General features: G+C 38.3%; 1 protein-coding gene across 1 annotated transcript in view; it reads left to right on the forward strand.

Moving 5' to 3' along the window:
* Positions 1-17,539, forward strand: part of MAN2B2 (mannosidase alpha class 2B member 2) — a 341,988-nt gene that overhangs the window by 196,908 nt on the left and 127,541 nt on the right. Inside the window, exons 13-15 of the mRNA XM_053704158.1 lie at positions 3,230-3,482; positions 12,888-12,998; positions 13,817-14,009. Of these exons, the coding sequence (XP_053560133.1) occupies positions 3,230-3,482; positions 12,888-12,998; positions 13,817-14,009 (557 nt within the window). The remainder of the gene's footprint in view (positions 1-3,229; positions 3,483-12,887; positions 12,999-13,816; positions 14,010-17,539) is intronic.

Raw genomic sequence — 17,539 nt, forward strand, 5'->3', positions numbered from 1 at the left:
CTTTTAGTGATGCGCTTAAGGATGATTAGAAGAGAGTGGTAGTGCAAGTAAAAAATGAACAAATTTTATTACAATCTTAATCATACAAAGTTAATCATACAAAGAATAATTTCTAAAACCAAATTATCTAAAAACACTCTGATCAGGCGTTTGACAATGTAGTATCAATAAAAAATCCCTAAGTACCAAAAATAAATAAAATTACATAAAAATAAAATGCATATATAATACAAAAGTAACAATAAATAAAACAACCACTAATTGCAAATGGTTATTTCAAGGCAAAGAGCAAAGATCCCAATAGGAACCAAGGAAGATCCACATCAGCTGGAAGTTAGTGATGTTTAACCGGAGCTGTAACGAGATTTGAGATCCAAATGAACAGACAGGAAGAGAGCCAAATTTAAGGTGTTCACTTATTACTTATACCGAAAATGCTCTCTGAAGTCCCAGCTGTCTCTCTATAGCGGTCTTGGATTAGATCACTGCTGGATGGGTCACCGCAAAGGAATTTCTTGTCTTTATGATCCGTAGCAGCATTCACGCCAGACAGACCAAACAGTGCACTAAGTCTCTGTGCGGTCTCGACGATGGCAATTAGTTCCAGTCACCTGTGTGTTGGAAGAGTGGGCGGAGCAACGCGTTTCAGCCCGGTCTGGGCCTTTGTCAAGTTCCTGATAGATGGGAGATCAGGTCTTTTAAACCGTCACTCATGCATTTGATTGGTTAAGCACTCGCTGCAGCTTGGTGGCTCTGTCCAGATTACCTGTCCCAAGGGACATCTTTCTTGAGACCATCCTGAGAGTTTGTGACTACGGACGCAAGTCTATCAGAATGGGGAGCTGTTTGGGGTTCCAGGAAGCCACAGGGCCTGTGGACTCGAGAGGAATCCCTCCTCCCGATCAACATTTTGGAACTTTGAGCGATCTTCAATGCTTTGAAGACTTGGCCTCTTCTGGGTTCGTTTCAGTTTATCAGATTCCAATCAGACAACATAACCTCGGTGGCTTACATCAACCATCAGGGTGGAACGAGGAGTTACCTAGCAATGAGGGAAGTATCTTGGATTCTGGAATGGGCGGAGGCCCACCACTGCTCGCTGTCAGCAATCCCTATTCTGGGTGTGGACACCTGGGAAGCGGATTTCCTCAACAGACAATCCTTTCATCCAGGGGAATGGTCTCACATCCCAAGGTGTTTGCGGAGATTTGCAACAGATGGGGAAAGCCGGAGATAGATCTCATGGCGTCCCGACTCAATTCCAAGCTACCCATATATGGGTTGCGGGCAAGGGATCCTTAGGCAGAGCTAATAAATGCATTAGCAGTGCCTTGAAGGTTCAATCTAATTTACATTTTTCCGCCGTTACCACTTCTCCCTCGTGTAGTGGCCTGCATCAAGCAGGAGCATGCATCAGTGATACTAATTGCTCCATTGTGGCTGTGTAGGATGTGGTTCACGGACCTGGTGGGGATGTCGTCATCTCCTCCATGGAGGTTACCTTGTCGCAGGGATCTGCTGGAACAGGGTCCTTTTGTTCATTAAAATCTAGATACTCTGATGCTGACTGCGTGGAGATTGAATGCTTAGTCTTAGCCAAGTGAGGTTTCTCTAAAAGGGTTATTGACACTCATTCAGGCTCGTAAGCCTGTAACTCGTCGCATCTACCATAAGGTGTGGAGAGCTTACTTGTTCAGGTGTGAAGAGCGTGGTTCTGCCAGGATTCTTTCCTTTCTCCAGGAGGGTCTGGAGAAGGGCCTTTCTGCCAGTTCTCTGACGGGACAGATTTTAGCCCTTTCTGTTTTTCTGCACAAGAGGCTTGCTGAGCGTCCTCACGTGCAATTCTTCATTAAGGTTCTGATCAGGATCAGACCGGTGTTTAGATCTATCGCTCCACCTTGCAGTTTGAATCTTTTTAAGTTTTTGCAATGGGCTGTGTGTGAGCCTATGCATTCGATTGACATTAAATTGTTGTCCTGGAAGGTTCTTTTTCTATTGGCTATTGCATCGGCACGCCGAGTTTCCGAAATGGCTGCCTTGCAATGTGAGCCTCCCTATCTAGTGTTTTACACTGATAGGGCTGTCCTACATACCCGCTTGGGTTTTCTTCCTAAGGTGGTGTCTGATCATCACATCAATCAGGAGATTGTGGTTCTTTCCTTGTGTCCTAATCCTTTTTCTTCGAAGGATCGTTTACTTCATAATCTGGATGTTGTTCGAGCTTTGAAATTTTATCTTCAAGCTTTGAAATTTTATCTTCAAGCTACTAAGGATTTTAGACAAACTGCTTTCTTGTTTGTTATCTACTCGGGAAAGCGTAAGGGTCTGAAGGCCTCTTCAACTTCCTTATCTTTTTGGTTGAGGAGTATTATTCGCTTAGTTTACGAGTCAGCGGGACTTAGACCTCCTCAGAGGATTATGGCTCATTTCACTAGAGTGGTGGCTTCCTCTTGGGTCTTTAAAAACGAGGCATCTATGGATCAGATTTGTAAGGCGGCTACCTGGTCCTCCTTACATACTTTTTCAAAATTCTACAAATTTGACGTTTCTGCTACAGCTGAAGCAGCTTTTGGGAGAAAGGTTTTGCAGGCTGTGGTGCCCTCAGATTAGGGTCCGCATTTTCTTTACCCCTCCCGTTATCATTCAGTGTCCTCTAGAGCTTGGGTATAGTTTTCCCAACAGTAAAAAAATGATGCAGTGGACTCTCCTCATATTAAGAAGGAAAACATAAATTATGCTTACCTGATAATTTAATTTCCTTCTGTATGAGGAGAGTCCACGGCCCCCGCCCGATCGGCAGACCAAATTTTTTTTTCTCTTCCGGCACTATTTATACCTTGATATTTCTCCTACTGTTCCTTGTTCCCTTGGCAGAATGACTGGGATATGAGGGAAGTAGGGGGAGTATTTGAGCCTTTGACTGGGGTGTCTTTGCCTCCTCCTGGTGGCCAGGTTCAGTATTTCCCAACAGTAAGGAATGATGTTGTGGACTTTCCTCATACAGAAGGAAATTAAATTATCAGGTAAGCATAATTTATGTTTTCGTTTTTGTTTTTCTTCCTGTAGCAAAATGTAACCTTATAAAGTAAATATTCAGTGTTTTTTATTTTGTTTCTGGCTTAGATTTTTGATGTACTGTATTTTTATTACAGAATTGAAAAGTCAGGTAAAATGAAAAACAAAACAAAAAACAGTAACAAATTTATTTCTCATGTTTTCTTATTCCTAGCAATATCACTACACAGAACTATCTGTATGCAATATTTTCAAGAATCTACAATGCTCCAGATGATTATGACAAGACTCTCCTTTGCCATCACATAGAGCAGCAGTATAGAGTTGGGCCACTGGAACTTAATCGGGAGTCCATTATAAGAACAAGCACTGATATACAAACGGATAAAAGGATTTACACCGATGACAATGCATATCAAATGCAAATGAGGCAATTCAAGACATATACCAGCAACACTGTGGCAAGGGTATGGCAAAGAGTACAACACAAGAAGACAAAGCTATTTTAGTAATAAACTTGTTGGGTAGGGATGGGTGAATGTGTTTATATTCAAATTCGAATGTTAGAACGAATGTTATTGTAGAAATTCGATTTACATAATCGAATGTTGCTAAGAGCGAATATTCTTAAAAATTCTATTATCGAATGTTATTTACAGTTTTCGAATGTGACTTTTGAATTCGAATATCACATTCAAATTTGAATATTACATTTATAAAACAGTTATAAACTAGAATAGAAATACTATTTTGAATTTGAATGCTACATTCAAATTCAAATGTGACATTCAAATTTAAATATTACATTTATACAACACAGTTTTAGACTAGAAATACTATTTCAAATTCGAATATTAGATTTATAAAACACAGTATTTGACTAGAAATAATATTTCAAATTTGAATGTTACATTTGAATTTGAATGTCAGATTCAAATTTGAATATTACATTTATATTATTATTATCCGGTATTTGTAGAGCGCCAACAGGTTCCACAGCGCTAAATAAAACACAGTTGTAGACTAGAAAGACTTTCGAATTCGAATGTTACATTCGAATTCGAATGTGACATTTGAATTCGAAATTACATTTCGAAATTGAATATGATATAAAATACATAGCTAAACATTCTATTATTCGAATGAATATTTTCGAATGTTATTGAAAAATTCAAAAATGAAAATTCGAAAATAGAATGTTAGATATGTTATATAGACATTCAAAATTCGATTTGAACGAGTGAATGTATGAAAATTTGTTTTAAATTTTGAATGTTTAGAAACATTTGCCCATCCCTAATGTTGGGGTCTAAGGTGGTAAAATCATCTAACTGTAATTAGAAATATTCAGAAAAAAATATCCATTTGTAGCTCAATAATCTTATTTTTATGTACATAGTTTTGAATTTAAAGCTGGCTGTAAAATAAATGTCCACAGATTTATTTTAAGAAACTTTCTTCTTTCCAGTTTACAACTTTAACTAAATAATATTTCAAAACAAAAATTAAAGGGATAGCCTAGTATTAAGGAAGCTGGACCCCATAGCTCCAGTATATTTTTCTCTGCAAATTGCATTAAAAAGCAAAAAAATGCTGCCTAGCTATTTTTCTTTCATCAGATGGTGAAAGTCCACATCACATGGGAAGTTACCCTTATGACCACTAGTAAGAAGGAAAAGACACCTGAACATACCAGTGCTTTTAATACCTCACGCTTACCCTGAATGCTCAGTCATTCTTTTGCCTCCTTGATAGAATGAGGGGAATTATGAAATATCAATCTACTCATCTTTTGTTTTGTCTGTCTAGTTAAAAAGTCCTTGTTCCCACCTTGAAGGCTTCCTCTCAGAAGGGATCTTCTTGCTCAAGGGCCTTTCTCCAACACGAACGCAAAAACTTTGAATTTGACTGTCTGGTTACTGAATGCCTATTTCTACCTCACACAGGTGTTTCTGATAGTTATTGACACCTTGATTCATGCTAGGAAACCTGTCACCAGACTTATGAACCTTTTTATCATGGTGTGCTTACAGGTGATAAGGTTTGAAAGAGTTTTGTCATATTTAATCTTTATCCATCTTATTCCATAAGAGGATTGCAGAATTAGACAAATTTCTCCTCCATGGAATCTTAATCTGGTTTTGATGGTTCTTCAAACCCCTCCTTTCGAACCTATGCAAAGTCTAGACCTTAAACTTTTATCCTGGAAGGTTATTTTTTTCCTAGCCATTTTTCCTTCTTTGAGACTGTCAAAACTTTTTCAGCTTTATCTTGCAAACCATTTCTCCTTCTTTGAGACTGTCAAAACTTTTTCAGCTTTATCTTGCAAACCATTTCTCCTTCTTTGAGACTGTCAAAACTTTTTCAGCTTTATCTTGCGAACCTTTTTTCCTGATAATTATTTTTTTCTTCCTAAGGTCGTGAATACAGATACTATCAATCAGGAAATTTTGGTTCTGTCTTTTTGTCCAGCTCCTAAGAATTTGTATGGAGTGTATATATCACAACTTGGATGTTGTAAAACAAATTCTACATTAAATCCACAAACAATTTCAGACTTTCTTCTTTTCTATTTGTTCATTTTTCTGCTCCCTGTAAGGGTCAGAAAAGCTACAGCAGTTACCATAGCTGCTTGGCTTAAAGCCTTAATTCACAAGGCATACTTGGTTATGGGAAAGACTCCCCCTGAGCACATTACTGCTAATTCTACTAGAGCTGTTGCCAATTCTTGAGCCTTTCATAAGGAAGCTTCTTTGGAAAAGATTTGTAAGGATACTTGGCCCTCTTTGCATACTTTATCGAAGTTTTATCACCTTGATGTGCATGCTTCTTCTGAGGCTGCTTTTAATAGGAAAGTTCTATGGGCCATAGGACCTGATCAGTAATTTACAAGCCTAATCTGTTTGTCCTTACCTATTCCTTGGTGAACTTGCGGCCTTTACTGCTTGGTTATAGATTCACACACGTAATGTTTAATGGACTCTCACCATCTGATGAAAGAAAACAAAATGTGTGCTTACCTAATTAATTAAGTTATTTTATCATGGTAAGAGTCCACAAGCCCCACCCTTTATTTTGTATGGTTGGCAGCAGTTTTGTTTTGTACTTCTTTTGGCCTGCTTTGTCTTTCCTGCTTTTCTGTTTCCTCCATTTACTTAGATATATGTATGACTAAAGATTCAGGGCAAGTGGGAGGGATTTAAAGCTCTGCTATGTTTAGATCTTTTGTCTCATCCTTGTGGTCAGGAGAGTAACTTCCCACACACCATGACTCGTGAGCTTTCATGATTAATATTTATTCATTTGGTGCTGTGGAAATTGACTCTTTAGTTATGTGTATAGGAGTCATTCCAGGTGTCATGATTTCAAAAGGAAACACTATGTTTCCCTTATTACGCAAAGGCTCAAAGAAAGTACAGACTTTCCCTTTCAGAATACTTCTTATCTAAGAGCTCTTCTGTTCTTCTCCCTTTAATTTTAGAAGAAAGAAACATTAAAACGTTTGTGTCTGTCAAGTAGATCAGGCTAAGAGACTAAAGCTGTATTATTACATTTTATCTGTAAAGGAATTTTCTTCTTTTAAAGATCTTATGGACAAGAAACTTCACTTTACTTTTAAGTAGTTTTTTTTTTCAAGTTGCTTGATTCAGTATGGATAATTTAAATAATGTTATTAAAGCTGGTGCTCCAGCTAAATTAATTCTTTACAAACTACCTTTTATTGAAACTACTAGTTGCAGTGGATTTTGAATATTTAATGTTTGGCTGCAAAGGCTATTGCATTTGCTGACCATCGGCTAGATTACGAGTCTTGCGTTAGCCTTAAAAAGCAGCGTTGAGAGGTCCCAACGCTGCTTTTTAACGCCCGCTGGTATTACGAGTCTGGCAGGTACAGGTGTACCACTCACTTTTCTTCCGCGACTCGAGCTTACCGCAAATCCCCTTACGTCAATTGCGTATCCTATCTTTTCAATGGGACTTGCATAACACCGGTATTACGAGTCTTGGAAGAAGTGAGCGGTAGACCCTCTCCTGTCAAGACTCCTACCACATTTAAAAATCAGTAGTTAAGAGTATTATGGGCTAACGCCATAACATAAAACTCTTAACTAAAGTGCTAAAAAGTACACTAACACCCATAAACTACCTATTAACCCCTAAACCGAGCCCCCCCCCCCACATCGGAAACACTTAAATTAAAAGTTTAACCCCTAATCTGATGTCCGGACATCGCCGCCACTTTAATGAATATATTAACCCCTAAACCGCCACACTCCCGCCTCGCAAACACTAGTTACATTTTATTAACCCCTAATCTGCCGTCCCTAACATCGCCGACACCTACCTACATTTATTAACCCCTAATCTGCCACCCCCAACGTCGCCACACTATAATTAAATGAATTACCTAAACTACCTACAATTAATTACAATTAAATTAAATAAACTAAAGTATGAAAAACAACAAACACTAAATTGCAGAAAATAAAAAAATAATTACAATTTTTTAAAACTAATTACACCTAATCTAATCCCCCTAATATAATAAAAAAGCCCCCCAAAATAATAAAATTCCCTACCCTATACTAAATTACAAATAGCCCTTAAAAGGGCTTTTTGCGGGGCATTGCCCCAAAGTAATCAGCTCTTTTACCTGTAAAAAAAAAAAAAATACAATACCCCCCCACATTAAAACCCACCACCCACACACCCAACCCTACTCTAAAACCCACCCAATCCCCCCTTAATAAAACCTAACACTACCCCCTTGAAGATCACCCTACCTTGAGCCGTCTTCATCCAGCCGGGCACAAGTGGTCCTCCAGAGGGGCAGAAGTCTTCATCTGATCTGGGCAGAAGAGGACCTCCAGATGGGCAGAAGGCTTCATCCAGGCGGCATCTTCTATCTTCATCCATCCAGAGCGGAGCGGGTCCATCTTCAATCCAGCCGACGCGGAGCATCCTCTTCAAACGAAGTCCAAGCGAACAATGAAGGTTCCTTTAAATGACGTCATCCAAGATGGCGTCCCTTGAATTCCGATTGGCTGATAGGATTCTATCAGCCAATTGGAATTAAGGTAGGAAAAATCCTATTGGCTGATTGGATCAGCTAATAGGATTGAGCTCACATTCTATTGGCTGTTGCATCAGCCAATAGGATTTTTCCTACCTTAATTCCAATTGACTGATAGAATCCTATCAGCCAATCGGAATTCAAGGGACGCCATCTTGGATGACGTAATTAAAAGGAACCTTCATTCTTCGCTTAGACTTCGTTTGAAGAAGATGCTCCGCGTCGGCTGGATTGAAGATGGACCCGCTCCGGATGGATGAAGATAGAAGATGCCGCCTGGATGAAGCCTTCTGCCCGTCTGGAGGTCCTCTTCTGCCCGGCTGGGTGAAGACGGCTCAAGGTAGGGTGATCTTCAAGGGGGTAGTGTTAGGTTTTATTAATGGGGGATTGGGTGGGTTTTAGAGTAGGGTTGGGTGTGTGGGTGGTGGGTTTTAATGTGGGGGGTATTGTATTTTTTTTTGTATTTTTTTTTTTTTACAGGTAAAAGAGCTGATTACTTTGGGGTAATGTCCCGCAAAAAGCCCTTTTAAGGGCTATTTCTAATTTAGTTTAGGGTAGGGAATTTTATTATTTTGGGGGGCTTTTTTATTTTATTAGGGGGATTAGATTAGGTGTAATTAATTTAAAATTATTGTAATTTTTTTATTTTCTGTAATTTAGTGGGTTTTTTTTTGTACTTTAGTGTATTTAATTTAATTGTATTTAATTGTTGTTAGTTTATGTAATTAATTTAATGATAGTGTAGTGTTAGGTGTAATTGTAATTTAGGTTAGGATTTATTTTACAGGTAAATTTGTACTTATTTTAACTAGGTAGTTATTAAATAGTTAATAACTATTTAATAACTATTGTACCTAGTTAAAATAAATACAAAGTTGCCTGTAAAATAAATATAAACCCTAAGCTAGATACAAATGTAACTATTAGTTATATTGTAGCTAGCTTAGGGTTTATTTTATAGGTATTTAGTTTTAAATAGGAATAATTTAGTTAATTGTAGTAATTTTATTTAGATTTATTTTAATTATATTTAAGTTAGGGGGTGTTAGGGTTAGACTTAGGTTTAGGTGTTAATAACTTTATTATAGTGGTGGCAACGGTGGAGGCGGCAGATTAGGGGTTAATAATTGTAGGTAGGTTGCGACGACATTAGGGGTTAATAAATATAATGTAGGTGTCGGCGATGTTGGGGGCGACAGATTAGGGGTTCATAAGTATAATGTAGGTGGCGGCGGTGTCCGGAGCAGCAGATTAGGGGTTAATAATATAATGCAGGTGGCGACGATGTCGGGGTTGGCAGATTAGGGGTTAATAAGTGTAAGATTAGGGGTGTTTAGACTCGGGGTTCATGTTAGGGTGTTAGGTGTAAACATAACTTTTATTTCCCCATAGGAATCAATGCGGCTGCGTTAGAAGCTGAACGCTGCTTTTTTGCAGGTGTTTTTTCAGCTGAATCTGCCCCATTGTTTCCTATGGGGAAATCATGCACAAGCACGTTTTACCAGCTCACCGTTACCGTAAGCAACACTGGTATTGAGGTGAGATGTGGAGCTAAATTTTGCTCTACGCTCACCTTTTTGCGGCTAACGGCGGGTTTAAAAAAACCCGTAATACCAGCGTTGTCTTAAGGGAGTTTTGAAAAAAAAAATGCTCGATAGCAACGCACCCCTGTTACCGCAAAACTCGTAATCTAGGTGCATGTTTGCAGGTCTTTGTGGCTGAAGCCATAGGCTGTTGGTTCTACTGGTTCTTTAGCATAAACATTTTTAAGCTTTGCACAAAGTGCCGTTAAATTTAGATTTCTAATATGAATGTGTATATCTCTTAACACTGGATGTTCTTGTGCTGAAGAAGAACATTAATTTATAGCAATAAATTCATTTGTTTCACACTCTGAGTTGAATCTTATGAAGGTCCACAATGATCATGTCATGGTCAAACTCATTCCCTTTCTCTCTATATAAATAGATTTTTACCTGAAGATATATAAACTGAATCAAGCAGGAAGGGAAGGAGTATAAGTAGGGGTGGGATACAGATTTTTAGAATGTTTCTAAGTATCAATTTGGTGTTAGTCATGACAAACAAAAATGATTATATCCTTTTTCAAAAGATTTTTTTTTTTAATTAACTCATAATAACATGAGGGTGTTTAGCTTTTCAGACAGATGTTTTTTTTTTTCAATAGATGTGGTTTAATGAAATGATAAAGCATGTGTTTCCCAATGTAAATTATATTCTTAGATACTTATTCTAGTATGAACTTGATTTCTGATTATAGGCCAGATTATGAGTGGCATTGCAAGTTGAGCGCAATTGCGATTTATGCTAGAATGATTACTATTACTTCAGAGCTCTGGTTAACTGTTTTCCCGAAATTAAAAAATTGCACAAAACACATCAAAAATACATTGCAAAGTATAGTTACACTCATAATAACACCACATAATAAAACATATTTAAAAAAAAATATTGCACACAAAATTTATAAAGGCTCAAAGATATGAGATCTGAGGTGTTAGAAAAAACCCCGCAAGCAAAGGGCTTTAATATAGACATACATACATATATATCTTTAAAAATGTGTATGTATGTGTGTATATATATATATGTGTATATATATATTTGACACTCCAATGTTCTGCACATAGCAGAATATGTTTTATATATTTATAAATGAATATTCCTATAGTCATCTGTATCTATCTATACCTATACATAATCATCTATATACAGTGTATGTGTATATATATATATATATATATATAGAAAGGGTAAGTCCCACCAGGGGGAATGAAGGAGGAGACCCGGAGACAGCAAACAAGATATATAAATCTTTTATTCTTTAGTTCAGCCAGACGGCCAAATGACAGGTGCAAGTACAGGTAGACACCTACAAATAATATAAATATATATTGCACCAAAAAATGTGTGTGTGTGTGTGTATATATATATATATATATATATATATATATATATATATATATATATATATATTGTATGCAAAAGTTTAGGCACCCCTGACAATTTCCATTACTTTCATTTATAAATAATTGGGTGTTTGGATCAGCAATTTCATTTTGATCCATCAAATAACTGAAGGACACATTAATAGTTCAGTAGTGAAATGATGTTTATTGGATTAACAGAAAATGTGCAATATGCATCAAAACGAAATTAGACAGGTGCATAAATTTGGGCACCCCAACAGAAATATTGCATCAATATTTAGTAGAGCCTCCTTTAGCAGAAATAACAGCCTCTAGACACTTCCTATAGCCTGTAATGAGTGTCTGGATTCTGGATGAAGGTATTTTGGACCATTCCTCCTTGCAAAACATCTCCAGTTCAGTTAGGTTTGATGGTTGCCGAGCATGGACAGCCCGCTTCAAATCGCCCCACAGCTTTTCAATGATATTCAGGTCTGGGGACTGGGATGGCCCTTCCAGAACATTGTACTTGTGCCTCTGCATAAATGCCAGAGTAGATTTTGAGCAGTGTTTTGGGTCTTTGTCTTGTTGAAACATCCAGCCCCGGCGTCACTTCAGCTTTGTGACTGATTCCTCAACATTATTCTCAAGTATCTGCTGATATTGAGTGCAATCTATGCAACCCTTAACTTTAACAAGATTCCCAGTACTAGCACTGGCCACACAGCCCCACAGCATGATGGAACATCCACCAAATTTTCTGTGGGTAGCAAGTGTTTGTCTTGGAACGCTGTGTTCTTACGCCGCCATGCATAACGCCCCTTGTTATGACCAAATAACTCAATCTTTGTTTCATCAGTCCACAGCACCTTCTTCCAAAATGAACTGGCTTGTCCAAATGTGCGTTTGCATACCTCAAGCGACTCTGTGGCGTGTGTACAGAAAAGGCTTCTTCTGCATCACTCTCCCATACAGCTTCTCCTTGTGCAAAGTGCGCTGAATTGTTGAACGATGCACAGTGACACCATCTGCAGCAAGATGATTTTGTAGGTCTTTGGAGGTGGTCTGTGGGCTGTTTTTGACCATTTTCACTATCCTTTGCCTTTGCCTCTCTGATATTTTAATTGGCCTTCTCTGGCCTTAACAAGAACTGTGCCTGTGGTCTTCCATTTCCTCACTATGTTCCTCTGCGATAGCATGGGCTCACCAAACCAATTGTGTGTTCAAATTAATCAGTGCTAGGTAGTTACAGGTATTCAAATCAACAAAATGACAAGGGTACCCAAATTTATGCACTTGTCTAATTTCATTTTTGATGAAATTTGTTGATCCAAACACCCAATTATTTATAAATGAAAATCATGGAAATTGTCAGGGGTGCCTGAACTTTTGCATACGACTGTGTGTGTATATATATATATATATATATATTATACATTTATGAATGAACAGAACATATTCTGTTATGTGCAGAACATTGGAATGGGAAATATTAATATTTTCATGTTGGGTTAGTGCACATAAGAATATGTGATTGGGTTTGCGCGAGAGTGGGGTGTTTCTTCCCCCACTTATTTTGCTCCATTAACTGCTATGTGGTAGTACGTGAATATGAACATGCACACAATATTCTAAATTCGTCTTTTTTAACTTTTAACTAATAAATCGAGCTCAACCCGACAAGCGCAAAAAGCTTACATCTAGCGCAATCAACACTTGAGCAGGAGCATTAATTAGCACGCCACTTGTAATCTTGCCCTATATCTGTATAATCTATTAAGTCTGTAAAGTTGCTAATGACTGATTTAGATTGTTGAAGAAATTTAAAAAAAAAATCTGTTTAACGTATGACGTTTTTCTGTTCTTAGAACTATTATCCAATGGTTCGAACAGCCTACATAGAAGACAACAGTACTCGGCTTGTCTTTCTAACTGAAAGGTCTCATGGAATCTCAAGTCTGGAGAATGGTCAAGTTGAGGTATATACTGCCATGTTAACCACACCTTCCCTGATCATATTAGCTTCCTGTTCATCATTTGTGTCTAGTGCATAATGTTCGTACTGGCAATGACTGTATACATGTAAATATGCATCTAAGCAGTTTCCTCCTTTCTCTAAAGCTCAGACAATTAGTTCCATATAAGGTAAAAGGATACATTTGATCACCATTTGTAATTTTTAATTATATCCAATGAAAATTATGTAATGAAATTAAAATGGAGGCATTAGTTCCCTATTATGAATGGAATGTAGCATAGAACGTATTAGAGGGAACATTTATTCTTTATCATGATTAAGGTGGTCTATCATGTGTACACTTTTTTTGAATTGATATAGAATAACATTTATTATCTTAATAAAGTTTCTGATCTGGTTCATCATTTTACCTTTTATAGAAATTGACATGGAGTCAAATAACATTTTTTATGAGTCAGGTAGTATACTATTTGAAAAAAAAGAAGAAAAAAAACTCTCCAATTTACTTCTCTCATCAAATGTTCTTAATTCTCTTGGTTTCCTTTGTTGGGACATAGCTCCTTTCCATGAGTTTCATGATCTTGCATGTTTCTTGAGCACTATGATATCTGTGTTATTAACAATGTTATAGTTACCATTTATACAGTAATAGTAGAAGTAAATTGAAAAGTTTTTTAATATTTTTTTCAATTATGACCTCTGTTATAATAATGACTATTTCATTCTGACTTTTGTGTCTCTTTAAGAATGAATTAGACACCTTGTATATATCATTCATTGTCTAGTTAATATTAACTATATATTTTTTTCATGCCTTAGATTATGTTGCACAGACGATTGTGGAATAACCTTGAATGGGACCTAAATTACAATCTAACATTAAATGATACCTCGGTAGTTAGGCCAACCATTTGGCTCATATTAGGATCCAAAGAGTTGACTGGCTCATTGTACCAGAGGTTTGGGATGGCACTTGAACATAAACCATTAGTTATATATAACCATCTAACAGGTAATTTGTTTGATCCCATACTTTTTTTCAACGTTAAATAGATGTGATTTTTTCATGTTCTTAGTATCACATTTTAAATAGAAGGCCTAAGATTTTTTTCAGGGATTTAATGATTCATGTTAATGAGTAGTGCAACTCCGGAACATATGCAATATGCAACATTTTATTATAATCTTTTAAAACTCCATAACTACAAATATTTATTTATATATATATATATATATAATTTCTCCAACATAGGTGTGTCCGGTCCACAGCGTCATCCTTACTTGTGGGATATTCTCTTCCCCAACAGGAAATGGCAAAGAGCCCAGCAAAGCTGGTCACATGATCCCTCCTAGGCTCCGCCTACCCCAGTCATTCTCTTTGCCGTTGTACAGGCAACATCTCTACGGAGATGGCTTAGAGTTTTTTAGTGTTTAACTGTAGTTTTTATTATTCAATCAAGAGTTTGTTATTTTGAAATAGTGCTGGTATGTACTATTTACTCAGAAACAGAAAAGAGATGAAGATTTCTGTTTGTATGAGGAAAATGATTTTAGCAACCGTCACTAAAATCCATGGCTGTTCCACACAGGACTGTTGAGAGCAATTAACTTCAGTTGGGGGAACAGTGAGCAGTCTCTTGCTGCTTGAGGTATGACACATTCTAACAAGACGATGTAATGCTGGAAGCTGTCATTTTCCCTATGGGATCCGGTAAGCCATGTTTATTACGATCGTAAATAAGGGCTTCACAAGGGCTTATTAAGACTGTAGACATTTTCTGGGCTAAATCGATCATATTTACACACATTTAGCCTTGAGGAATCATTTAATCTGGGTATTTTTTGTTAAATAATATCGGCAGGCACTGTTTTAGACACTTTATTCTATAGGGGCTTTCCCTAATCATAGTCAGAGCCTCATTTTCGCGCCGGTATGGCGCACTTGTTTTTGAGAACAGCATGGCATGCAGCTGCATGTGTGTGGAGCTCTGATACATAGAAAAGTCTTTCTGAAGGCATCATTTGGTATCGTATTCCCCTTTGGGCTTGGTTGGGTCTCAGCAAAGCAGATACCAGGGACTGTAAAGGGGTTAAAGTTAAAAACGGCTCCGGTTCCGTTATTTTAAGGGTTAAAGCTTCCAAATTTGGTGTGCAATACTTTTAAGGCTTTAAGACACTGTGGTGAAAATTTGGTGAATTTTGAACAATTCCTTCATGTTTTTTCGCAATTGCAGTAATAAAGTGTGTTCAGTTTAAAATTTAAAGTGACAGTAACGGTTTTATTTTAAAACGTTTTTTGTACTTTGTTATCAAGTTTATGCCTGTTTAACATGTCTGAACTACCAGATAGACTGTGTTCTGAATGTGGGGAAGCCAGAATTCCTATTCATTTAAATAAATGTGATTTATGTGACAATGACAATGATGCCCAAGATGATTCCTCAAGTGAGGGGAGTAAGCATGGTACTGCATCATTCCCTCCTTCGTCTACACGAGTCTTGCCCACTCAGGAGGCCCCTAGTACATCTAGCGCGCCAATACTCCTTACTATGCAACAATTAACGGCTGTAATGGATAATTCTGTCAAAAACATTTTAGCCAAAATGAACACTTATCAGCGTAAGCGCGACTGCTCTGTTTTAGATACTGAAGAGCATGACGACGCTGATAATAATGGTTCTGAAGGGCCCCTAACCCAGTCTGATGGGGCCAGGGAGGTTTTGTCTGAGGGAGAAATTACTGATTCAGGGAACATTTCTCAACAAGCTGAACCTGATGTGATTACGTTTAAATTTAAGTTGGAGCATCTCCGCATTCTGCTTAAGGAGGTATTATCCACTCTGGATGATTGTGACAAGTTGGTCATCCCAGAGAAACTATGTAAAATGGACAAGTTCCTAGAGGTCCCGGGGCTCCCAGAAGCTTTTCCTATACCCAAGCGGGTGGCGGACATTGTTAATAAAGAATGGGAAAGGCCCGGTATTCCTTTCGTCCCTCCCCCCATATTTAAAAAATTGTTTCCTATGGTCGACCCCAGAAAGGACTTATGGCAGACAGTCCCCAAGGTCGAGGGAGCGGTTTCCACTTTAAACAAACGCACCACTATACCCATAGAGGATAGTTGTGCTTTCAAAGATCCTATGGATAAAAAATTAGAAGGTTTACTTAAAAAGATGTTTGTTCAGCAGGGTTACCTTCTACAACCAATTTCATGCATTGTCCCTGTAGCTACAGCCGCATGTTTCTGGTTCGATGAGCTGATAAAGGCGGTCGATTGTGATTCTCCTCCTTATGAGGAGATTATGGACCGAATCAATGCTCTCAAATTGGCTAATTCTTTCACCCTAGACGCCACTTTGCAATTGGCTAGGTTAGCGGCTAAGAATTCTGGGTTTGCTATTGTGGCGCGCAGAGCGCTTTGGTTGAAATCTTGGTCAGCTGATGCGTCTTCCAAGAACAAGCTACTTAACATTCCTTTCAAGGGGAAAACGCTGTTTGGTCCTGACTTGAAAGAGATTATCTCGGATATCACTGGGGGTAAGGGCCACGCCCTTCCTCAAGATCGGCCTTTCAAGGCAAAAAATAAACCTAATTTTCGTCCCTTTCGTAGAAATGGACCAGCCCAAAGTGCTACGTCCTCTAAGCAAGAGGGTAATACTTCTCAAGCCAAGCCAGCTTGGAGACCAATGCAAGGCTGGAACAAGGGAAAGCAGGCCAAGAAACCTGCCACTGCTACCAAGACAGCTTGAAATGTTGGCCCCCGATCCGGGACCGGATCTGGTGGGGGGCAGACTCTCTCTCTTCACTCAGGCTTGGGCAAGAGATGTTCTGTATCCTTGGGCGCTAGAAATAGTCTCCCAAGGTTATCTTCTGGTATTCATGGGGCTTCCCCCAAGGGGGAGGTTCCACAGGCCTCAGTGGTCTTCAGACCACATAAAAAGACAGGCATTCTTACATTGTGTAGAAGACCTGTTAAAAATGGGAGTGATTCATCCTGTTCCATTAAGAGAACAAGGGATGGGGTTCTACTCCAATCTGTTCATAGTTCCCAAAAAAGAGGGAACGTTCAGACCAATCTTAGATCTCAAGATCTTAAACAAGTTTCTCAAGGTTCCATCGTTCAAGATGGAAACCATTCGAACTATTCTTCCTTCCATCCAGGAAGGTCAATTCATGACCACAGTGGATTTAAAGGATGCGTATCTACATATTCCTATCCACAAGGAACATCATCGGTTCCTAAGGTTCGCATTCCTGGACAAGCATTACCAGTTCGTGGCGCTTCCTTTCGGATTAGCCACTGCTCCAAGGATTTTCACAAAGGTACTAGGGTCCCTTCTAGCTGTGCTAAGACCAAGGGGCATTGCTGTAGTACCTTACTTGGACGACATTCTGATTCAAGCGTCGTCCCTTCCTCAAGCAAAGGCTCACACGGACATTGTCATGGCCTTTCTCAGATCTCACGGATGGAAAGTGAACGTGGAAAAGAGTTCTCTATCTCCGTCAACAAGGGTTCCCTTCTTGGGAACAATAATAGACTCC

Source organism: Bombina bombina, chromosome 2 (genome assembly GCF_027579735.1).
Source record: "Bombina bombina isolate aBomBom1 chromosome 2, aBomBom1.pri, whole genome shotgun sequence".
Taxonomy (NCBI): Eukaryota; Metazoa; Chordata; class Amphibia; order Anura; family Bombinatoridae; genus Bombina; species Bombina bombina.